Source organism: Bos javanicus, chromosome 22 (genome assembly GCF_032452875.1).
Source record: "Bos javanicus breed banteng chromosome 22, ARS-OSU_banteng_1.0, whole genome shotgun sequence".
In the NCBI taxonomy this organism is placed as follows: domain Eukaryota; kingdom Metazoa; phylum Chordata; class Mammalia; order Artiodactyla; family Bovidae; genus Bos; species Bos javanicus.
In genome coordinates this window covers 57328554-57350673 of record NC_083889.1, presented here as the reverse complement: position 1 = coordinate 57350673, position 22120 = coordinate 57328554, and the positions used below count along the sequence as shown (strand labels likewise).

Below are 22120 nucleotides of genomic sequence, written 5' to 3'. Positions count from 1 at the left end.
GATAAGCCCGCAGCGTTTATACACATCTCCCGGTGCGCGCTCGGGGTCAGCCCAGCCCTGTCTCCTGAGGCCTGAAAGCAACGCGACCCGGCCGGCGCGCTGTGAGCAAAGAGGTCCCGGCCAGAGCCCGTGGCGCCGCACCCCGTGCCGGAGCGCGCCGAGCCGGCCGCGCAGGAGGCTCTGCTCCGCTGGGGCCCCGCGGTCAGGGGCGTCAGTGCAGCGGGCTCGCCCCCGGCAGCCCTCCACACCGCGGCGGCCGCGGGACCCAGGCGCGTGTCTCCAGGCTGCGGCCTGGCCCCTTCCCGGCCCTGAAGCCCCGTCCCCGCCGAAGGCCCAGCGGACGGGGTCACACGGCGCTGCTCAGTGGCGCGGACTTCACGGGCGTGATGGCGCGGGGTGTTCACTGAGCAGCTTGGCTGCAGCCCAACCCCCCCCTCGCAATGTGCTTTCACACACGTGTGTAAAGGGGGCCATTTTATTGCAAAGCAGTCGTCAGTCTCCCGGGGCACAGCAGCGGGGCTCTCGGGGCCTCAGTCCTGGGCGCCGGCTCTCAGGGCGGCCTGGAACTTGCCGGTCAGCTCCCTGGGCAGCGGCACCACGGCCGGGCAGGGCACCTGGCCCTCCACCTCGCAGATGCACTCCCGCAGGCAGTACTTCCGGGGCCCGAAGTGCGCCGGGTGGGAGAGCTGCTCCCGCTCCTGCCGCTCCCTCCGGAGGGTCTCCCTGCGGAGAGCAGAGTGCAGGAGGCGTGGGCGGCGCGTTGCGGGGAGCCCTGCCCTGCGCCCCACGTCCCGGGCCGCGGAGGAGGGTGCGCAGGAACGAGGGCAGCGGGCGGGACAAAGGGGCCTCGGTGCCCCGTGCGCCGCCTCAGGACAGCTCTTGCCCCCATCCCTCGCTCCACTCTCGGAACAAATGGGACTCGGCACAGCAGGCCTGGGGCTGCTCCCCACTAGGGCCCACCTGAGAGGCCCCAGGAGGGACACGGTCGCAGCCACCAGGGCAGGGGTCTCAGAGGCTTCTCAGCCCCCTGTGCACCCAGGAGGAAGGGCCTCCGGCCGCCGCCTCGACAGCCCTCCCGACCGCCTGTCTCCTCCGTCCACCCGACCTCTGGGCTAGGGATGCCTGCGCCCCTCCAAGGCCAGCCCAGCGACTCACTCGTTCTTCCCCAGGATCTTCTTGACGTGCTCCACGATCTCCTTGTTGCTCTTGGTCTCCACGTCCACGAGCACTTGCTCCCCAGAATCTGGAGCAGGAAGGGAAGGAAAGGGGGGCGAGGGCTGAGAGGGCGGCAGGACCCCGCTCAGTCTCCACTGGTGCGGCACGGGCGCGTTCAGTGGAGATTTCTAGCGGGAAAGCAGGCGTTTACATAATCCACAATGCGGCCTTTTTCCGTTTCTGTGGTTGTGAACACAGATAAACCAGGTATGTACACAAGTATTCATTCTGTTTTAAAGGAAACAACCTCCACGTTCATGGATAGAAAGATTTGATATTGTTAAGATGGCGGTCCTAGCCAAATCGGTCTATGGATTCACTCAATCCCTCTCCAAATCCTAGCAGATGTTTTTGTAGAAACTGAAAAACTTAGCTTTAAATTCACACAAAGGACCCAAAATAGCCAAAACAACTTTGACTAACCTGAAAATAGGAAAACATTTCACTTTCCAGTTCCCGTTGAACTGCAGGCTACAGTGTGGGCTTGCCAGGTGGCGCAGTGCTGAAGAATTCTGCTGCCAACGCAGGAGACACAAGAGATGGGGGCTCGATTCCTAGGTCAGGAAGATCCCCTTGAACAGGAAATGGCAACCTGCTCCAGTATTCTTGCCTGGAAAATTCCATGGGCCGAGGAGCTCGGCGGGCTACACAGTCCCTAGGGTCCCAAAGAGCCGGACATGACTGAGTGCACACACCCCCACCATAGGTACACAATCATAACACACACATAATTAAGTCAGTGTGGAATGAGCAAAAGAACAGACTACAGAAATGGAACCACACTGAGTCCACAAATAAACATTAAATTTACGGTCAACTTCTTTTCAGCAAAGATGGCAAGACAACTCCATGAGAAAGAAGAACATCTGATAAAAGACCTGTTTTCTGACAAAAGAACTCTTACAAACAATCCAAAGGGAAAATGGGCTAAATACCTGAATAAACATTTAACAACAAAAACGGATAATCAGCACGTGAAAAGATACTCAGTATCATCAGTCATTAGAAGAATACAAAATAAAATCAGTGAGATATTAAAGTGGCTAATTTTTTTAAAAAACACAATACCAAGTGTTACGATGCAGAGTAACACTCAAACCTTTCGTGAATTACTGGTAAAAATGCAAAAAAATATTACAGCCATGTCAGACAGGGAATTGGGACACACAAAAAAGATTGGAAAGAAGTAAAACTCTCTTTGTAGAAGGAATGATTGTGTATGTAGAAAATCTTAAGGAATTTAGCAAATAAAAACTACTAGAAATGTGAATTATCAGGGTTACAAGACACTAGACCCACGTATCAAATCAGCAGTACTTCTATAAGGCTGTTTGATGCTTAACCAAAGAACAGGAAAATGAACCTTTAAAAACTACTGTAATATTTACAGAAAACATACTCAATACTATTAAAATGTCCATTGTCCTCAGTGATCTATAATGTAATTCTGATCAAAATCCCAACAAGCTTTTTTTCCCCTAGAAACTGGTAAGCAAGCTTTACAGTTAATACAGAAATGCAGAGAACCTACAAGGGCCAGCTTTAATCTTGGGCGGAAAGAAAGGGCGGGAGGAGATGCACACTACCTGCTCTTAACACGTATTTTCAATCGACAGAAACCAATACAGTTTGCTGTTAGCAAGAAGACAGACACAGATCAGTTAGAGAGGATGACGAGTTCAGAAACTCAAATAGCCAAAACAGTCTTAAAACCAGCTCGAGGAATCATGGTCTCTGACTTGAGACTACATCAGAAAGCTGCAGTACTCCAAACTGCAAGATACTGGCACAAAAACAGACACAGATCAATGGAACACAAAAGGGACACCAGACGTAGAGCTGCACAGATCCACCACAAAGGAGGCGAGAGTATACGACGGAGAGAAGACACTCCCTTCAGTAAGCGGGTTTAAGAAAACTGGAGCGCGACAGGTACAAGAATCAGATTAGAGCGCTTTCTAACACTATCTGTGCAGATAAACCCAATATGCATCAGAGACCTAAGACCAGCTGCCACAAAATTCCTAAAAGAAGAAAAATATGAAATCTCAGCAATTTTTTTATTATCTGTCTCCTAAAAGAAAGCAAAACTAAACAAATGGGGACCCTCCTTGGTGGTCCAGGGGTTTGCAAGTCAGGCCCTGGGTTTGATCCCTGGCTGAGGAACTACAATCCCTCCCACACGCCGCGGAACTAAGCCCGTGTACCACAACTGCAGAGCCTGTGTCTGCAGCTGGAGTCCGCGTGCTGCAGCTGGGACCTGATGTAGCCAAATAGAGAGGTGAAAGTGAAGTCGCTCAGTCGTGTCCGACTCTTTGCGACCCCATGGACTGTAGCCTATCAGGCTCCTCCATCCATGGGCTTTTCCAGGCAAGAGTGCTGGAGTGGATTGCCATTTCCTTCTCCAGGGGATCTTCCCGACCCAGGAATCGAACCCAGGTCTCCTGCATTGCAGGCAGACACTTTACCTTCTGAGCCACCAGGGAAGCCAAATTCATAAATACTTGTTTAAAAACTAAAAACACTTGAGTCTGAGCAAGATCCGGGAGTTGGTGATGGACAGGGAAGCCTGGCGTGTAGCAGTCCATGGGGTTGCAAAGAGTCGGACACTCCTGAGCAACTGAACTGAACAAATGGGACCCAGTTAAACGTAAAAGCTTCGGACACAGCAAACCAGAAAACAAAAAGACAACCTATGAAGTGGGGGGAAATAACGGTAAATGATACAATAAGGGGTTAACATTCAAAATATATAAACAGCTCACACAACTCGGTATCAAAAATAAAAGCTGACAAAAAATGGGCAGAAGAACTGACATCTTTCCCAAAGGAAATGCAAATGACCCACAGGCACAGAGAAAGATTCTAAGATAATCTCCAGAGAAACGCAAATCAGAATCACGATTAAGCTATCACCTCCCATTTGTCAGAATGGCTATCAACAGAGACCCCACACACAAGGGTCGGCAAGGATGGGAGAAATGGGACCACTGTACCAAGCTGTTGTTCCATCGCTAAATTGTGTCTGACTCTTTGAGACCCCATGGACTCCCGCCCACCAGGCTCCTCTGTCCACATGCTGATGGGAATGTAAACTGGTGCAGCTACTGTGGAAGACGGTAGAGAAGGTTCTCAAGAAACTAAACACAGAACCACCACATGACCCAGCAATTCCACTCTTGGGTATACATCTGAGAAAACAAAACAAAACGTGTTTTAGAAAGATACAAAGTGAAGTCGCTCAGTTGTCTCCAAGTCTTTGCGGCCCCATGGACTGTAGCCCACTAGGCTCCTCTGTCCATGGGATTCTCCAGGCAAGAATACTGGAGTGGGTTGCCATTTCCTCCTCCAGGGGATCTTCCTGACCCAGGGATCAAACCCGGGTCTCCTGCATTGCAGGCAAATGCTTTACCCTCTAAGCTCTTCTAGAAAGATACATGCACCCCAATATTTGGAGCAGCATTATTTAATACAATTGTCAAGATATGGAAGCATAAATCAACAGATGAATGGGTTCAGATGTGCTGCACGCGTGCACACACACACTGGGATATCAGCCATAAAAATTTTTTTTTGCCATTTGCAGCAACATGGATGAAGAGACAACTCTACATCTGGTGATGTATGGACATGACCAGATGGTCAAATACAGAAATCAGACTGATTATATTCTTTGCAGCCAAAGATGGAGAAGCTCTATACAGTCAGCAAAAACAAGACCGGGAGCTGACTGTGGCTCAGATCATGAACTCCTTATTGCAAAATTCAGACTTAAATTGAAGAAAGTAGGGAAAACCACTAGACCATCTGGGTATAAACTAAGCCCTTATGATTCCCCTAATGATCACAGACTGCAGGTGACGAACAGATTCAAGGGGTGAGATCTGGTAGAACTATGGATGGAGGCTCGTAACACTGTACAAGGGGGTACTGATCAAACACATCCCCGAGAAAAAGACATGCGGAAGGTGAAGTGGTGTCTGAGGAGGCCTTACGAACAGCTGAAGAGAGAAGCCAAAGGAGAAAGGCAACAACTGAATGCAGAGTTCCAAAAAATACCAAGGGGAGATAAGAAAGCCTTTTTAAGCGAAAATGCGAAGAAATAGACAAAAACAACAGAAAGGAAAAGACTAGAGATCTCAAAGAAAATTGAAGATAGCAAGGCAACGTTTCGTGCAAAGATGGGCACGATAAAGGAGAGAAACTGTAAGGACCTAACAGAAGCAGAAGAGATTAAGAAGAGGTGGCAAAAATACACAGAAGAACTGTACAAACAAGGTCTTAATGACCCAGTTAACCACAACGGTGTGATCACTCACCTAGAGTCAGACGTCCCGGACTGTGAAGTCACGCGGGCCTTAGGAGGCATCGAGCAAAGCTGGTGGAGGTGAAGGAATTCTAACTGAGCTGTTTACAATGACAAGGCGGTTAAAGTGCTGCATCTAACACGCCAGCAAATCTGTGAAACTCAACAGTGGCCACAAGACTGGAAAATATCAGTTTTCATTCCAATACCGAAAAAGGACAAAGCTAAAGAACGTTCAGACTACCGTACAATCGCGCTCATTTCACACGCTAGCAAGGTAACGCTCAAAATCATTCAAGCTAGGGTTCAACAGTACGTGAACCAAGAACTTCAAGCTGTGAACCAAGATGTACAAGCTAGATTTAGAAAAGGAAGAGGAAGCAGAGACTAAATGGCCAACATAGGTTGGATCATAGAGAAAGCAAGAGAATTTAAAAAAAAAAAAAAATCATCTACTTCTGTTACATTGACTAGGCTAAAGCCTTTGACTGTGTGGATCACAAACTGGAAAATTCTGAAAGAGATGGGAATACCAGACCACTTTACCTGCCTCCTGAGAAAGCTGTATGCAGGATAAGCAGCAGCAGTTAGAACTGGACATGGAACGGACCGGTTCAGAATTGGGAAAGGAGTACGTCTAGGCTGTATATTGTCACCCTTTCTTATTTAACTTATATGAAGAGTATATCATGTGAAATCCTGGGCTGGATGAATCACAAGCTGGAATTAAGATTTATTAATTAATTCAGGAGAAATAACAATGTCAGATATGCAGATGACACCACTCTAATGGCAGAAAGCAAAGAGGAACTAAAGAGCCTCTTGATAAAGGTAAAAGAGGAGAGTGAAAAAGCTGGCTTAAAACTCAACATTCAGGCAGCCATCTCTGACTGATGACAGCATCATGGCCGCCCTCAGACCCCTCGTGAAGCCTAAGATCGTCAAAAAGAGGACCAAGAAGTTCATCCAGCATCAGTCAGACCAATGTGTCAAAATCAAGCGGAAGTGACGGAAGCCCAGAGGCATTGACAACAGGGTGCGCAGAAGATTCAAGGGCCAGATCTTGATGCCCAACATCGGTTATGGGAGCAACAAGAAAACCAAGCACATGCTGCCCAGCGGCTTCCGGAAGTTCCTGGTCCACAACGTCAAGGAGCTTGAGGTGCTGCTGATGTGCAACAGGTAATACAACGGCCCACACTTCTACAACTCACTCTCCACCTGACAGTGGGCCTGGGCCACCTTCCACGGCGGCCCACAGACCTCACCGCAGCAGTGTCAGGACCCGTGACGGGAGGCGCCCAGTGCACTGAGCCAGCTCCCCGTGAGCAGGCATTTGGTGGCTGCCAGCGTGCTGTGGAGAACCACCTCTCGTCTAAAACTCTTGGAACGTATGTTTAGGAGTCAAGTCCACGGAGTCAGTTCACAGAGTGAATTCCACACTTTGAAATGTGCCTAGGGCTTCCCTGGTGGCTCGGTGGCAAAGAATCCACCTGCATATGCAGGAGACACGGGCTCATTCCCTGGTGTGGGAAGAGTCCCCATGCTGCAGAGCAAGGAAGCCCGGGAGCCACACCACCGAGCCTGCATTCTGGAGCCCCGGAGCTGGGAGCACCCTACACTCTGTGCTCCACAATACGGAAGCCACACGCCGCAACCAGAAAGTAGCCTCCACACGCTGCAACTAGAGAAAAGCTCGTGCAGCAACGAAGACCCAGGACAGCCACAAATAAATCAAGAAATAAAAGCATGAAACGTCAAAAAAAAAAAAAAACAACATTCAGAAAACTAGGATCATGGCATCCAGTCTCATCACTTCATGGCAAACAGATGGGGAAAAAATATAAAGTGACAAATTTTATTTTCTTGGGTTCCAAAATCACTGTGGATGATGACTGCAGCCCTGAAATTAAAAGACGCTTACTCCTTGGAAGGAAAGCTATGACACACCTAGATAGCATATTAAAAAGCAGAGACATTACTTTGCCAAAAAAGGTCCATCTAGTCAAAGCTATGGTTTTTCCAGTGGTCATGTATGGACATGAGAGTTGGACCATAAAGAAGACTGAGCACCGAAGAACGGATGACTTCAAACTGTAGTGGTGGAGAAGACTCTTGAGAGTCCCTTGGGCTGCAAGGAGATCAAACCAGTCAATCCTAAAGGAAATCAGTCCTGAATATTCACTGGAAGGACTGATGCTGAAGTTAAAGCTCCAGTACTTTGGCCACCTGATGCGAAGAGCTGACTCACAGGAAAAGACCCTGATGCTGGGAAAGATTGAGGGCAGGAGGAGAAGGGGACGACAGAGGATGAGATGGTTGGATGGCATCACTGACTCAACAGACATAAGTCTGAGCAAACTGTGGGAGACGGTGAAGGACAGGGAAGTCTGGCATGCTGCAGTCCATGGGGTCACAAAAAAATGGACACGACTTAGCGAATGAACAACAATGTAAGTGAAATAAGTCAGAGAAAGACAAATACTGCGCATTATCACTTATTTGTGGCATCTAAAAAGTACAATGGACTAGTAAGCATAACAAAAAAGAAGACTCACAGATACAGAGAACAAACCAGCGCTTAGCAGCAGGGACCAGGACGGACAGAGGGGCGGTAAGGGGCAGGGCGCGTGGGGTACAAAGCGTTAGACGAGAATAACGTACAGAGATGCGCTCCGTGGGGAACACAGGCAGCACTGTGTCACAAACTGCACGTAACCTGTACAACTGTGATCCACTATTTTGTACACCTGTGACTTATATTACTGTACACCAACTATACTTCAGTTTTATTTGGTTTTGGCCTTGTGCCTTGCAAGATCTTAGTTCCCCAGACAGCGACTGAACCCACGCCTTTGGCAGGGACAGCGTGGAGCCCTAACGGCTGGACAGTCAGGGAAAGCCCCCATGTAGCCATCTTAAAGTGTGATCTGGCGGGTGTTACCATCTTAAAGTGTGATCTGGCGGGTGTCGGCACTCTCGCTATGTTGTGCAACATCACGGCTACTGAGGCTCCAGCACATTCCTGTGACCCCAAACAGACCCCCGTACCCGTGAAGCTGGGCCTTCCTCCTCCCCACAGCGCCCCAGCCCCAGACAAGCACTTCCTGTCCTGTGGCTCTGCTCGTGTGCCGCACACACACCTTCCACGTCTGCCTTCTTTCTGCTGGCGTGTTTACAAGGTTCACCCATGCTGAAGCCGTGCCGGTACTTCTGTCCTTTTCGTGACCAAATGATATCCCACTAAATGAATATATGCATTTTGTTTATCCAGCCACAGTCAATTTTTTTTTTTTTTTGACAGAGACGTCCAAGAAATTTCATAAGAGAAGTGACTATCTTTCAACAAATGGTGCTACAACAGCTGAATATCCCAAATCTAAAAAACCAAAAACAAACCTCAATCCTTCTCTCACTTAACACACAAATAACTAGATCACAGACCTGAATGTCTAGTACAGAAAGTACTAGACAAAAGAAAACAGCTGAGAAGCTGAAATTCATCAAAATGAAAGCTTCTGCTCTTCAAAAGACACCATTAAGAAAATGAAAAGCCCGCCACAGACAGGAAATAGTCACAATACATCTATCTGACAAAGGAACTGCATGCAGAATATAGGAGCACCTCAACAAGAAAAGATCCAAGTAGACTCTTCAGAAAAGAAAGAAATGAATGGCCAATACACGCATGGAAAGACACTCACAGGGAAATGCAAACCAAGATGCCAAGGAGACACTCCCCCGCTGGAATGGCTAACACTGGAAACACTCGCGTGGCAGGAGGAGGGGCTCCCACAGACGGCCCCTCTTCGTCCGCCAGAACCTGTGAATGACGCCTGATGTGGCCAAGGCGCCTCTGCAGATGCGATCAAACTCAAGGACCCAGAAATGGGGAGAGTCTCCCAGGCAACCTGGCGCCTCCACTTTCCACGGTCCTTAGAGCTGGAGAGCTTCCCAGGCGGTGGTCAAAGGCACGCAGGACGGGGAGGCAGCCGGCCGCCAAGGCGGTGCCCGAGGACGGAGGGAGGCCCGGAGCCAGGCCCAGAGCCAAGCCTGGAGCCAAGGGCGGCGTGGCCTCAACAAGCTGGCTGCGGCCGGGGAACGCTTCAGCCCAGGGCCTCCAGGAGCGGAGGCTCTGCTGACAGCCTGAGTTTACGCCCTGCTGGACTTGAGACCTACAAAACTCTCAGGTAAGGACTCTGTGTGGCTTTAAGGCCCCAAGCTCAGGGTGACAGGAAATGCAGACGAGTAACGGGAGCGGCTGGGCTGAGGCCGGGGGGCCAGCAGGACCCTCACCCTGCGTGCTGCAGGCTGAACGGCAGGGTCACCTTGGAAGCCTGTCTGGTGGCTTCTAAGGACGCTGTGTGTCTACTCTGCGGACAAGCCCAGCCCGAGCCTGTGCCCAGGAGCACTGAGCACCTAGGCCCACAGCCCCCCCGAGCGAGGACACCCCCAGCCCGGCAGCACCACCAAGCCCGGCGCCCCCAGCCTCTGTCCAGGACCTGCTGCTCCTGCAGAGCCGCCTGCGGGCCGGCCCCCCGGTTCCCAGCGCCGCACCTCCGTCTGGGGCAACTCCTGTCCAGGCCTCCTTCCGGGGATGTCAGCCCTGCCGCCCTGCCCTCCATAAATCTCACACCTGTAACTCTGTCTGGACACCTGTCAAAAACCCAAATGTTCATCACACTGCTCAGCAGTAAAAATGAGTGAGCTACGGATACGCACAACGTGAGTGACTCTCAACACCACGAGCGAAAACCAGACACAGAAGAATATATACTGTGAGACTCGAGATGAAGTCCTGAAACAAACAAAATGAGGCAGTCTTGGACGTCCCTGGCGGTGCAGAGGAGAATCCGCCTGCCAGTGCCGGGGACACGGTTCAGTCCTGGTCTGGGAAGAGCCCACAGCTTATTCAGAGCAACCAAGCCCGGGCGCCACAACTGCCGAGCCCGCGCCCCTGGAGCCCGGGCCCCGCAACGAGAAGCCCCGCTCACCTCAACTCGAGAAAAGCCAGTGCAAAGCAGTGAAGCCTCAGCGCGGCCAAAAATAAACAAGCAAATAATTAGCCTACGGTGAAAGAACTGCCGGCAGCCGGAATTCCCTGGCGGTTGGTGCTTAGGATGCAGTGCTGTCCCTGCTGAGGGCCAGGGTTCGACCCCTGGTCGGGGAACGAATCCCACAGGCCACGCAGTTCAGCCACATACACACACGAAAGGAAGAACCGCTTGCAGTGATCGCCTCTGCTGGGAGTGGGAGCTGACGGGAAAGCAGTCCTGGGGGACTCCCTGGAGTAGGAGAGATGTTGTCTTCACTGGGGAAGGGTGACACGGGCCCCGCAGATCTACCGGAGCTCATCCCTCTGTGCACAAAAGACCTGCGCATTATGGGTAAATTATCCCACAATAAAGTCAGGTTTTAAAAACAACAGCACAAACACGGAACTGGCAAAGCCCCGCCACGCTCCTCGGCTCCACCTTGCTCTGCTTTTCTTTTTTCCCACTGCGCTCGTCTTCTAACAACCCACATCACTGAGTCCCCGTTCATTCTGTCTCCTCCTGCTGGAGTATCATCTCTACACGACTAGGCTGGGTGACCTTGTGGCTCCCTGATACCCCAAGCACCCAGAAGAGTCCATGGGTCCTAGCAGGAGCCTGACACATATTTGTTGAATGAATGAAGAACATCATCGATTTGTTTCCTGATGCATTTCCCAATCTACACTGCATTTGACTCTCGTAACCGTGTAAGGCAGATATTTTGCCCTCCCCTAGAAATACGGAACTAGGAACAATACTTGATCAGAATGACTGAGGAGAGCGCCAGGCTAAAACGTTGGCTCTGACTTCCAGGGACTGAGCCCAAATGAAGGGAATCTTCACAATTTGTGCCTCAAGAGGACAGGAGCGCATGGTGAAAGTCTATGATTCAGAAGGGGACACACACACACGCAGTTCAAGAGAACGTGGCCAGTGCTGAGGGACGCACCCTGGGAGACCCATCTAAGGGGCAGGTAGGCTTCCTGGGGGAGCTGGTACCCAAGCTGACTCTCAAAGGATTTATTTTTTAATTTAGCCAAGAAAAGTAGAAAGGGGATTTCCAGCAGAGGGCCTGACATGAGCAAAGGCATTAAAGCACAGTGCAGCAAGGCAATGTGCAGAGACTGGCCCGCACGATGTGAGCCTGTAGGAGATGTGGGGCGACGGGAGTGAGTCTGGCGGGGGTGGGGGTGCGGGCAGAGAGATCTTGGTGGCCGCTGGGCACCAGGTGCAGAAGCCAAGGCAACAGGACCAACAGGTTCACAGCGCTCCCCTCTCAGGCCCCAGTGACGGCCGCACAGGAGGAGCACGGGGGACGGCAGGCCTGGGCCACAGCCGAGGGCCGTGTGCTCACTGCGGAGCCCTAACCCGTGGCCACAGAGGTGGAGCCCAGAACCAAGATCATGTCCGGAACTGACTGAGCCCCACTGTAACCGTTCCCCAAAGCGCCCCGGGTCAGCAGCAAGCAGGCTTCTCGACCCTAAGTTAGGCGAAAATGCCGGCTCCAGTCTCACCCTTGAAGGCCCTAACCAGTCACCTAGCGCTGCCCTTCCAGCAGGAACTTTGTCTTCAGATGATAGAAACTGGCTGCTGACCCCCGAAAGCGGGGGCTCCCCCTGGTCTGCCAGGTGCTGGCCCGCTGGGTTTGCAGTGTCTTCATTATCTCTGCTCTTTGCTCTTAATAAACTCACTCCCTTCTGAAATGCTCTGTGTCTGGAAATTCTTTTCCAACCCGCGCCAGACAGCTGGGACACTCACCCAGATAGAACCGCAGGAAAGGGGTCGGCGTCATGTTCTTAAACAGCATGATCTGCACCCAGGGGTTCTTGTACTGGATCTGAGGTATGTTGAAAAACACGAATTTCCTGCAACACAAGAAATTAAACCCATGAGAGTTTCTAACCTAAACTTTATGCACCTGTGTATTCTTCTAAAGAGAAATTCAGAACTCTCATCAGATTCTGAGAGGACTCAGCCCCCCAAAAAGGTGGAGTGAGGAAAAGCAGGTCACAGGAGTCTATTAACATGCTGTCTGAATGCTGGGATCCCTGATTTGTCATTTAAGGAAAAGAAATCTATATCCTTACCTCACATGGCACATTACCCTAAAACTCACCAAAACAGAAGTATAAATACAAAAATGAAATGTCCTTGGTCTTGCTTGGTGAGACAGTCACACAGTGTGCTCATCTGAGAAACTGTGCATCTCCAGGTGAGCACGTGATGTTTTTATCACCGTCATGAAAGTTGCTCAGTCGTGTTAGACTCTTTGCGAACCCATGGACTATGCAGCCCATGAAATTCTCCAGGCCAGAATACTGGAGGGGGTAGCCTTTCCCTTCTCCAGCGGATCTGCCCGACCCAGGAATTGAACCAGGGTCTCCTGCATTGCAGGTGGATTCTTTACCAACTGAGCTATCAAGGAAGTCCTTATGTTTTTACACCAATATTTAAAAATAAAAGGAACCATAAGAACAATCATGGGGAATACTCTTACAATCTGCTGCTGCTGCTAACTACTTTAGTCGTGTTCAACTCTGTGCGACCCCATAGACGGCAGCCCACCAGGCTCCCCTGTCCCTGGGATTCTCCAGGCAAGAACACTGCAGTGGGTTGCCATTTCCTTCTCTAATGCATGAAAGTGAAAAGTGAAACTGAGGTCGCTCACTCGTGTCTGACTCCTAGAGACCCCATGGACTGCAGCCTACTAGGCTCCTCCGTCCATGGGATTTTCCAGGCAAGAGTACTGGAGTGGGGTGCCATTACCTTCTCCAATCTAGGAGTGGATAAATCACTGAACTCAGAAAGTTTAAAACACAGACCAATTTGATTAATTAAAACCTTTGCAGGATTTCCCTGGTGGTCTGCCATCACAGCCTTTTTGTGGTGAAGGAGCTTGTGTAACTCAAGCTACGCCATTCAGGGCCACCCAAGACAGACGGGTCACAGTGAAGAGTTCTGACAAAACATGATCCACTGGAGGAAGGAATGGTAAACCACTCCAGTGTTCTTGTCGCAAGAAGCCTATGAATAGTGTGAAAAGGCAAATAACACCAGAAGATGAGCCCCCCAGATCGGAAGGTGTCCATCATGCTACTGGTGAAGAGTGGAGGACAGTTACTAATAGCTCCAGAAGGAAGGAAGCCTCTGGCCAAAGTGGAAACGATGCTCAGTTGTGGATGTGTCTGGTGATGAAAGTAAAGTCTGATGCTGTAAAGAACAATACTGCATAGGAATCAGGAGAGTTAGGTCCCCGAATCAAGGTAATTTGGAAGTGGTCAGATAGGAGGTGTTAAGAGTGAACATTGACATCTTAGGAATCAGTGAACTAACACGGACAGGAATGGGTGAATTTAATTTAGATGACCGTTATATCTACTACCGTGGGAAAGGATCCCTTAGAAGAAATGGAGTAGCTCTCACAGTCAACAAGAGTCTGAAATGCAGTACTTGGGTGCAATCTCAAAAAGGATAGAATGATCTCAGTTTGGTTTCAAGGCAAACCATTCAACATCACAGCAATCCAAGTCTATGCCCCAACCACTGATGCCAAAGAAGCCAAAGTTGACCTGTTCTATAAAAACCTACAAGACCTTCTAGAACTAACACCAAAAAGAGATGCCCTTTTCATCAGAGGGGATTGGAATGTAGAACTAGGAAGTCCAGAGACACCTGGAGTAACAGGCAAGTCTGGCCTTGGAGGACAGAATGAAGCAGGGTAAAGACCAAAAGTTCTGTCAAGAGAACTCACTGGTCATAGTAAACATTCTTTTCCAATAACACAAGAAATGACTCTACACGTGGACCTCACCAAATGGTCACAGAAATCAGACTGATTATATTCTTTGCAGCCAAAGATGAAGAAGCTTATACAGTTAGCAAAAACAAGACCAGGAGCTGACTGTGCCTCAGATCACGAACTCCTCATTGCCAAATTCAGGCTTAAACTGAAGAAAGTAGGAGAAACCACTAGACCATTCAGGTATGACCTAAATCAAATCCCCTATGATTATACGGTGACGGTGATGAATAGATTCAAGGAATCAGATCTGGTGGACAGAGCGCCTGAAGAACTACGGATGGAGGTTTGTAACACTGTACAGGAGGCAGGGACCAAAACCACCCCAAAGAAAAAGAAATGCAAGAAAGCAAAGTGGTTGTCAAGGAGGCTTTACAAAGAGATGAGGAAAGAAGAGAGGAGAAAGGGAAAGATACACCCAACTGAATGCAGAGCTCCAGAGAATAGCAAGGAGAGATAAGAAGGCCTCCTTCAAAGAACAGAAAATAACAACAGAATGGGAAAGACTAGAGATCTCTTCAAGAATACTGGAGATATTAAGGGAACACTTCATGCAAGGATGGGCACAATAGAGGACAGAAATGGTAAAGACTAACAGAGGCAGAAGAGATTAAGAAGAGGTAGCAAGAATACACAGAACTACACACAGAAAAGTATTAATGACCCAGATAACCACTATAGTATGATCACCCACCTAGAACCAGACATCCTGGAATTCGAAGTAAAGTGGGCCTTAGGAAGCATTACCACAAACAAAGCTAGTGGAGCCGGCTGAGCTATTACAAACCCTGAAAGATGACATTGTTAAAGTGCTGCACTCAATATGTCAGCAAATTTGGAAAACTCAGAAGTAGCCATAGGATGGGAAAAGGTCAGTTTTCATTCCAATCCCAAAGGAGGACAATGCAAGCACCACACAATCACACTCATTTCACACACTAGCAAGGCAATGGCTCAACATCCTTCAAGCAAGGCTTCAGCAGCACACGAACAGAATTCCAGATGCATAAGCTGGGTTGAGAAAAGGCAGAGGAACCAAAGATTAAATTGCCAACATCTGTCGGATCACAGGAAAAGGAAGGGAATTTCAGAAAACCATCTACTTCACTGATTACATTACAGCCTTTAACTGCGTGTACCACAACAAACTGTGGGAAACTCTTAAAAGAGATGGGAATACCAGACCTACTTATCTGTCTGAGAAACCTGTATGCGGATCAAGAAGCAGCAGTTAGAATCGGATATTGAACAACTGACTGGTTTCAAATTGGGAAAGGAGTATGACGAGGCTGTATATTCTCATCCTGCTTATTTAACTTATACACAGAGCATATCATGCGAAATGCCAGGCTGGATGAATCACAAGCTGGAATCAAGACTGCGGGGAGAAACACCAACAACCAGGAAGAATTAAAGAGCCTCTTGATGAGGGTGAAAAGAGAGTTAAAAAGCTGGCTTAAAACTCAACATTCAAAAAACTAAGATTGTGGCATCTGGTCACATCACTCCATGACAAATAGAAGGGGGAAAAAGTGGAAGCAATTAAAGGTTTTATTTTCGGGCTCCAAAACCACTGCAGATGGTGACTGCTGCCATGAAATTAAAAGACACCTTGGAAGGAAAGCTATGACAAACCTAGACAGTGTATTGAAAAGCAGAGGTTTCACTTCACTAACAAAAGTTTATATAGTCAAAACTATGGTTTTTCCAGTAATCCTGTACAAATGTGAGAGCTGGACCATAAAGAAGGCTGAGTGCCAAGAAACTGATGGTTTTGAATTGTGGTGCTGGAGGAGACTCTTGAGAGTCCCTTGGACAGCAAGGAGATTAAACCAGTCAATCCTAAAAGAAATCAACCCTGAATATTCACTGGAGAGACTGATGCTGAAGCTCCAATTCTTTGGCCACCTGATACAAAGAGCTGACTCAGTGGAAAAGACCGTGATGCTGGGTAAGATTGAGGGCATGAGGAGAAGGGGAGGGCAGAGGCTGAGACAGTTCGACAGCATCACTGACTCAGTGGACAGGAAGAGGAGCAAACTCCAGGAAATAGAGGAGGACAGGGAAGCCTGGAGTGCTGCAGTTCACAGGCTCACAGAGTCAGACACGACTTAGCAACTGAACAACTGGTGGCGGGGGTTGAGAGTCCACTTGCCAGTGCAGGGGATACGGGTTCAATGCCTGGTTGAGGAACTAAGAACCCACAGGCCACGGGGCATTTAAGCCCACGTGCCCCAGTTATTTAGCCTGGGAGCTGCAACCACTGAAGCCTTCACGCTCTAGAGCCCATGTTCTGCAATGAGAGAAGGCCCTGCTTGCTGCAACCAGAGGAAGCTGGCTTGTAGCAATGAAGAGCGGCGTGCCACGATGAGGACTCAGGGCAGCCATAGGTAAACAGATAAATAAATACAACCCTTTGCAAGGCAAAACTTACCAAAAGCAAAATCAACATCTGCCAAGCACAAAACACAAAACAAAAGGTTAATTCCCTTACGCAGAATTCTGCACACCTGTAACAAATCTATAACCCAGTACTAGAGGCAAAGGCCACCAAGAGGCAGAAACCCACATGGTCTATCAGAGGAAGGATCCCCAGTGTCTTCCCAACAATTAAGCAGTTTCATCTCTTAGATTGCTTAAAAGGTGAAAGTGTTAATCACTCAGTCATGGCCGACTCTTTGCAACCCCATGGATTACAGCACTCCAGGCTCCTCTGTCCATGGAATTCTCCAGGCAAGAATACTGGAATGGGTAGCCGTTCCCTTCTCGTTATAAGCAATTAATTTATAAAAGTGAGGGGGGCTTCCCTGGCGGCTCAGACAGTAAAGAATCTGCCTGCAATGCAGGAGACCGGGGTTTGATTCCTGGGTTGGAAAGATCCCTTGAAGAAAGGAATGGCGACCCACTCGAGTATTCTTGCCTGGAGAATTCCATGAACAGAGGAGCCTGGTGGGCTACAGTCCATGAGGTCGCAAAGAGTCGGCCATGACTGAGCAACTAACATTTTCACACTTACAGAAGTGAGGAAACCTTTCCTATGTATATTCATTGGTTCCACTTCCTTGGGGGTCATTTTGGAACTAGCACAGATCTTAACTCAATGACTTCACCTCTGCCTTTAGGTATTTTCACACTTGAATGCAAAGACACCCGTGAACTTTACTGCAGTATCATTTTTTTACAGCAAAGGAACAGAAACAGCTTAAATGCCAGACTGACTATATAAATTATGACACCACTGTACACCTGGATCCCTCTCTACCTGCTCTCCATCCTGAGTGGCTAACAGATACGTGCTAGGAAGTCGGCTTTCTTCCCCTATGGCTTCGTGTTGGATTTAGCCCACAGCGAGCACTGTCATGATCTTCATTTTCTGAATGTTGAGCCTTAAGCCAACTTTTCACTCTCCTCTTTCATCAAGAGGCTCTTTAGTTCTTCTTCACTTTCTGCCATAAGGGTGGTGTCATCTGCATATCTGAGGTTATTGATATTTCTCCTGGCAATCTTGATTCCAGCTTGTGCTTCTTCCAGCCCAGTGTTTCTCATGATGTACTCTGCATAGAAGTTAAATAAGCAGGGTGACAATATACAGCTTTGACGTACTCCTTTTCCTATTTGGAACCAGTCTGTTGTTCCATGTCCAGTTCTAACTGTTGCTTCCTGACCTGCATATAGGTTTCTAAAGAGGCAGGTCAGGTGGTCCCATTTCTTTCAGAATTTTCCACATTTTATTGTGATCCACACAGTCAAAGGCTTTGGCATAGTCAATAAAGCAGAAATAGATGTTTTTCTGGAACTCTCTTGCTTTATCATGATCCAGAGGATGTTGGCAATTTGATCTCTGGTTCCTCTGCCTTTTCTAAAACCAGCTTGAACATCTGGAAGTTCACGGTTCACGTATTGCTGAAGCCTGGCTCGGAGAATTTTGAGCATTACTTTACTAGCGTGTGAGATGAGTGCAATTGCACGGTAGTTTGAATGTTCTTTGGGATTGCCTTTCTTTGAGATTGGAATAAAAACTGACCTTTTCCAGCTCAACATTCAGAAAACGAAGATCACGGCATTTGGTCCCATCACTTCATGGGAAATAGATGGGGAAACAGTGGAAACAGTGTCAGACTTTATTTTTTGGGGCTCCAAAATCACTGCAGATGGTGACTACAGCCAGGAAATTAAAAGATGCTTACTCCTTGGAAGGAAAGTTATGACCAACCTAGATAGCATATTCAAAAGCAGAGACATTACTTTGCCAACAAAGGTCTGTCTAGTCAAGGCTATGGTTTTTCCAGTGGTCACGTATGGATGTGAGAGTTGGACTGTGAAGAAAGCTGAGTACTGAAGAATTGATGCTTTTGAACTGTGGTGCTGGAGAAGACTCTTGAGAGTCCCTTGGACTGCAAGGAGATCCAACCAGTCCATCCTAAAGGAGATCAGCCCTGGGTGTTCACTGGAAGGACTGATACTGAAGTTGAAACTCCAATACTTTGGCCACCTCATGTGAAGAGTTGACTCATTGGAAAAGACCCTGATGCTGGGAGGGATTGGGGGCAGGAGGAGAAGGGGACAACAGAGGATGAGATGGCTGGATGGCATCACCGACTCGACGGACATGAGTTTGGGTGAACTCTGGGAGTTGGTGATGGACAGGGAGGCCTGGCGTGCTGCGATTCATGGGGCCGCAGAGAGTCAGACGCGACTGAGCGACTGAACTGAGCGTTGTCAAAACAGAAAGACAGGGAGAGTCAAGGTAGTTATTTCTCTGGCCGACCCCAGGCTCAGTCACAGCTCCACAGGCTCCTGTCAGGCAGCCCTCTTCATCCCCAGGGCCCAACAATCATTCTCCTCCTCACTTCTGCAGCCTCGACCTGGGGACTTGCACTGTTCCCGAGACCTGTGGCCCTTTGCTGCAGTCCTGCAAAGCCTGCACCTGGACCTACCTCTTGGGGAGCAACAAAATACAAAGAAACTATCTGGGACTAAAAATAACTCCGTGTGCATGCCCAGGTGGGGCACGTTCTGGACCAAAAGATACAAAATATACAAACCCCAACTGCCACTTCTGAAGAGCCGGGAGCAAAAACAGGGCACTGCGCATGCCCCGCTGCACTCACCACCACAAAGAGGTGGGCAAAACACCTAAGCCCCACCTCTAGCCCGACCCCTGGACACACCCCTAGCCTCACAGCATATAAGGAACCAGCTCCAGGGCCTGCTCCCTCCTGTAGCCAGCGCAAGAACTCCAGTAAAGCGTCTCCTGAGTTTCGGGTCTGTCCGTTTCTATTGATCGGGGAAGGCCAAGAACCCGGCCAGCTGATGGCACCCAACCTGGGGCAGTCCCCTTCCAGGGCGAGGACCCGGGCACATCCGAGACTACAGAGTGCAACTTTAGCGTGGCTGACCAGTGCCTACCTGAACCTCATTTTTCACCATCAGGGCATGTGGTAAGTCTGCCTTCCTGGCTCCTGGGGGCCTCGGGACCCTGGTTGGGGCAATGCTTTCCCTCCCCTGAAATCTCTGTCCTCTCCTTCCGAGAGAGCTCTGTGACTGTAGAGATCACAGTGGCTGGACCCTGCTGTCTTGCTCTCTTGTTTTCAGTCTTTTCTCTCCCTCCTCCCTACACCTCCCCTTCACTGGGGTCTTTCTTTTAAGTACTTTTGTCTGTCTGGTTGCTCCTGCAGGTCTGCCAAAACTGGGCAGGGTGGAGCATTTAAATTTTGAAATACAAATGCAGCCCACATTGCCTGAGACTCCAGCTTTGGGTTACTTGCTGCTGCTGCTGCTGCTGAGTCGCTTCAGTAGTGTCTGACTCTGTGCGACCCCAGAGACAGCAGCCCACCAGGCTCCCCCGTCCCTGGGATTCTCCAGGCAAGAACACTGGAGTGGGTTGCCATTTCTTCTGCAATGCATGGAAGTGAAAAGTGAAAGTGAAGTCGCTCGGTCGTCTTCAACTCTTAGCGACCCCATGGACTGCAGCCTACCAGGCTCCTCCATCCATGGGATTTGCCAGGCAAGAGGACTGGAGTGGGGTACTTGGAGGAATTTTAAAGGACAAAAAGCCTAGAGGGGATTGCACTTACCTCCTCAGCTTTCGCAATGTCACTATTCTGCCTGGGCTCTGAGCCTGCAGCTGTCCTCTGCTTTTGCAAAGTAACTGTTTTGCCTGAAGTCAGGATCAGCCCGCTTGTCTGTAGTGCCCCAAGAGGAAGGAGGCAGTTTTAAATTCAAGCCGCAAAACTAGGAAATCTCTGGTTCTATAGAAACTGGTTAGTCTGACTTAAGCTTGTGGGTTTACCTCATACAGATCTGTCTTTAGAGCCATCAACAATAAATATAATACTTGCACTGCACCTAAGGTTACTGAAGGTCAGTTAAGTACACGCTGTGTTTTTGTTATGAAATTTGCCAACAGGTGTAATAATCTGATATGATTAAATTTTTAAGTAAATGGGATGAACCCTTGTTGGTTAACTCTAGGGGAATGACTGTGTTTTAGAAACATCCATCTAAACAGTCTCTTTACAGGACCTCCATGCTGCACTATGGGTTAAGAAACCGTCCACGCAGGACCAGAGTTCGACTCCTGGTGAAGGAGCGAAGACTCGCCGCGCCGCGCCAAGACTAAGCTTGGGCTGCAACCACTGAGCCGAGGACAACTAGCGAGTCCACAACAAAGGGCCCCACGCCTGCCGTGAAGACCCCTGTGCTGCCAGGAAACTGCCGCAGCCAAAGACATAAATAAATATTTTAAAAAGCAAAAGTCTCTGTACACCTTGGTACTCAAAACTAAATTTACGTTAAATATAGGGATTCACTGAATATCCAGGCCATTTCAAATACAATAGGTAAAATGTTGGAAATATTCATTGCTAAATAAGCCTAAATTGGCCTACCTTTGTGCAAGAGAAACTTAAGCTTGTCTGGTGCTGCTTTGAGACGTTCTCTACCAACTGATAGAATGCCAATGTAAAAGTCTGTGAGATGTACATTTTTAAAAAAGGAGGTATGAGAAATGGACATACACTTTGTTAAAGGAAAAAGGGTGGTTTTTCTGCTAAGGCTGATTATTTCTAAACTGAAGAATAAGGGACAAAGTATTGCTACAGAAAAGGACAGGTTTGTAGAAGTAGAATATTGGGAAGAATTTTGTATGGGGTTGGGATTTTCTAAAGTGGAATTAAATCTTATTAGGTGAGTGGATTTTACTAAGACAGGCTATAGAAGCTCTAGCTTTGGTTTTTCGTGAGAGAAGGACATTTTCCTGGGACGCTGCTTCTGATAACAGACTATGAGTTCCTGTGCCTTTAAGTGATCTACACTTAGTTTACTTTTGAAATTTATTTTTTTCACCTTCGCTTAAGGAATAATTGCTTCACGGTGACCTATGATTTGATCTGACTGGGTTTTTTACATTTTTGACAGACTTCCCAAACATCAAATTCTAATTAAAGTTCTTCTGGCCTCCGGCTAACCTTGTGGTGTTTTAAAGGGCCCCTGGAGTATCCCAAACAGATCCTGATTTGACTCGTATGTTAAATTATATGGGAAATGCTGTCCAAACCCACTGCTCCCTGTGTCAGGTACAGGTTGTCTTCAATTTTATCACAGCCACCAAACATATGGGGGAAAGGGGCTCAGGCTTTTCTGCCGTCTAGTCTCTCACCTTACTCTGTCCAACAAATCCCCTGTGGGAGCACGCCCACCTCCAGCTCCAGTTCCTTACCCCGGGGCCTTCTCCACTGTGAACAGCTCCAGCTCCTGACCCCG

The 22120-nt window shown here is 48.7% G+C and overlaps 1 protein-coding gene, 1 long non-coding RNA gene and 1 pseudogene across 2 annotated transcripts in view; 2 read left to right on the top strand and 1 right to left on the bottom strand.

The window, feature by feature from the left end:
* Window positions 1–459: 459 nt before the first annotated feature.
* The window catches only part of MRPS25 (mitochondrial ribosomal protein S25), a 45204-nt gene continuing 23543 nt past the window's right edge, over window positions 460–22120 (bottom strand). The window contains exons 2-4 of the mRNA XM_061397226.1: window positions 12316–12422; window positions 1156–1243; window positions 460–723 (exon numbers count right to left, since the gene is read on the bottom strand). Of these exons, the coding sequence (XP_061253210.1) occupies window positions 531–723; window positions 1156–1243; window positions 12316–12422 (388 nt within the window). The 3' untranslated portion in view covers window positions 460–530. The remainder of the gene's footprint in view (window positions 724–1155; window positions 1244–12315; window positions 12423–22120) is intronic.
* LOC133235560 (large ribosomal subunit protein eL32-like) lies at window positions 6411–12260 on the top strand (annotated as a pseudogene).
* Window positions 19270–21113, top strand: LOC133235554 (uncharacterized). Its single transcript, XR_009732591.1, has 2 exons — window positions 19270–19797; window positions 20879–21113. It is a non-coding gene; the product is annotated as an uncharacterized LOC133235554 (long non-coding RNA).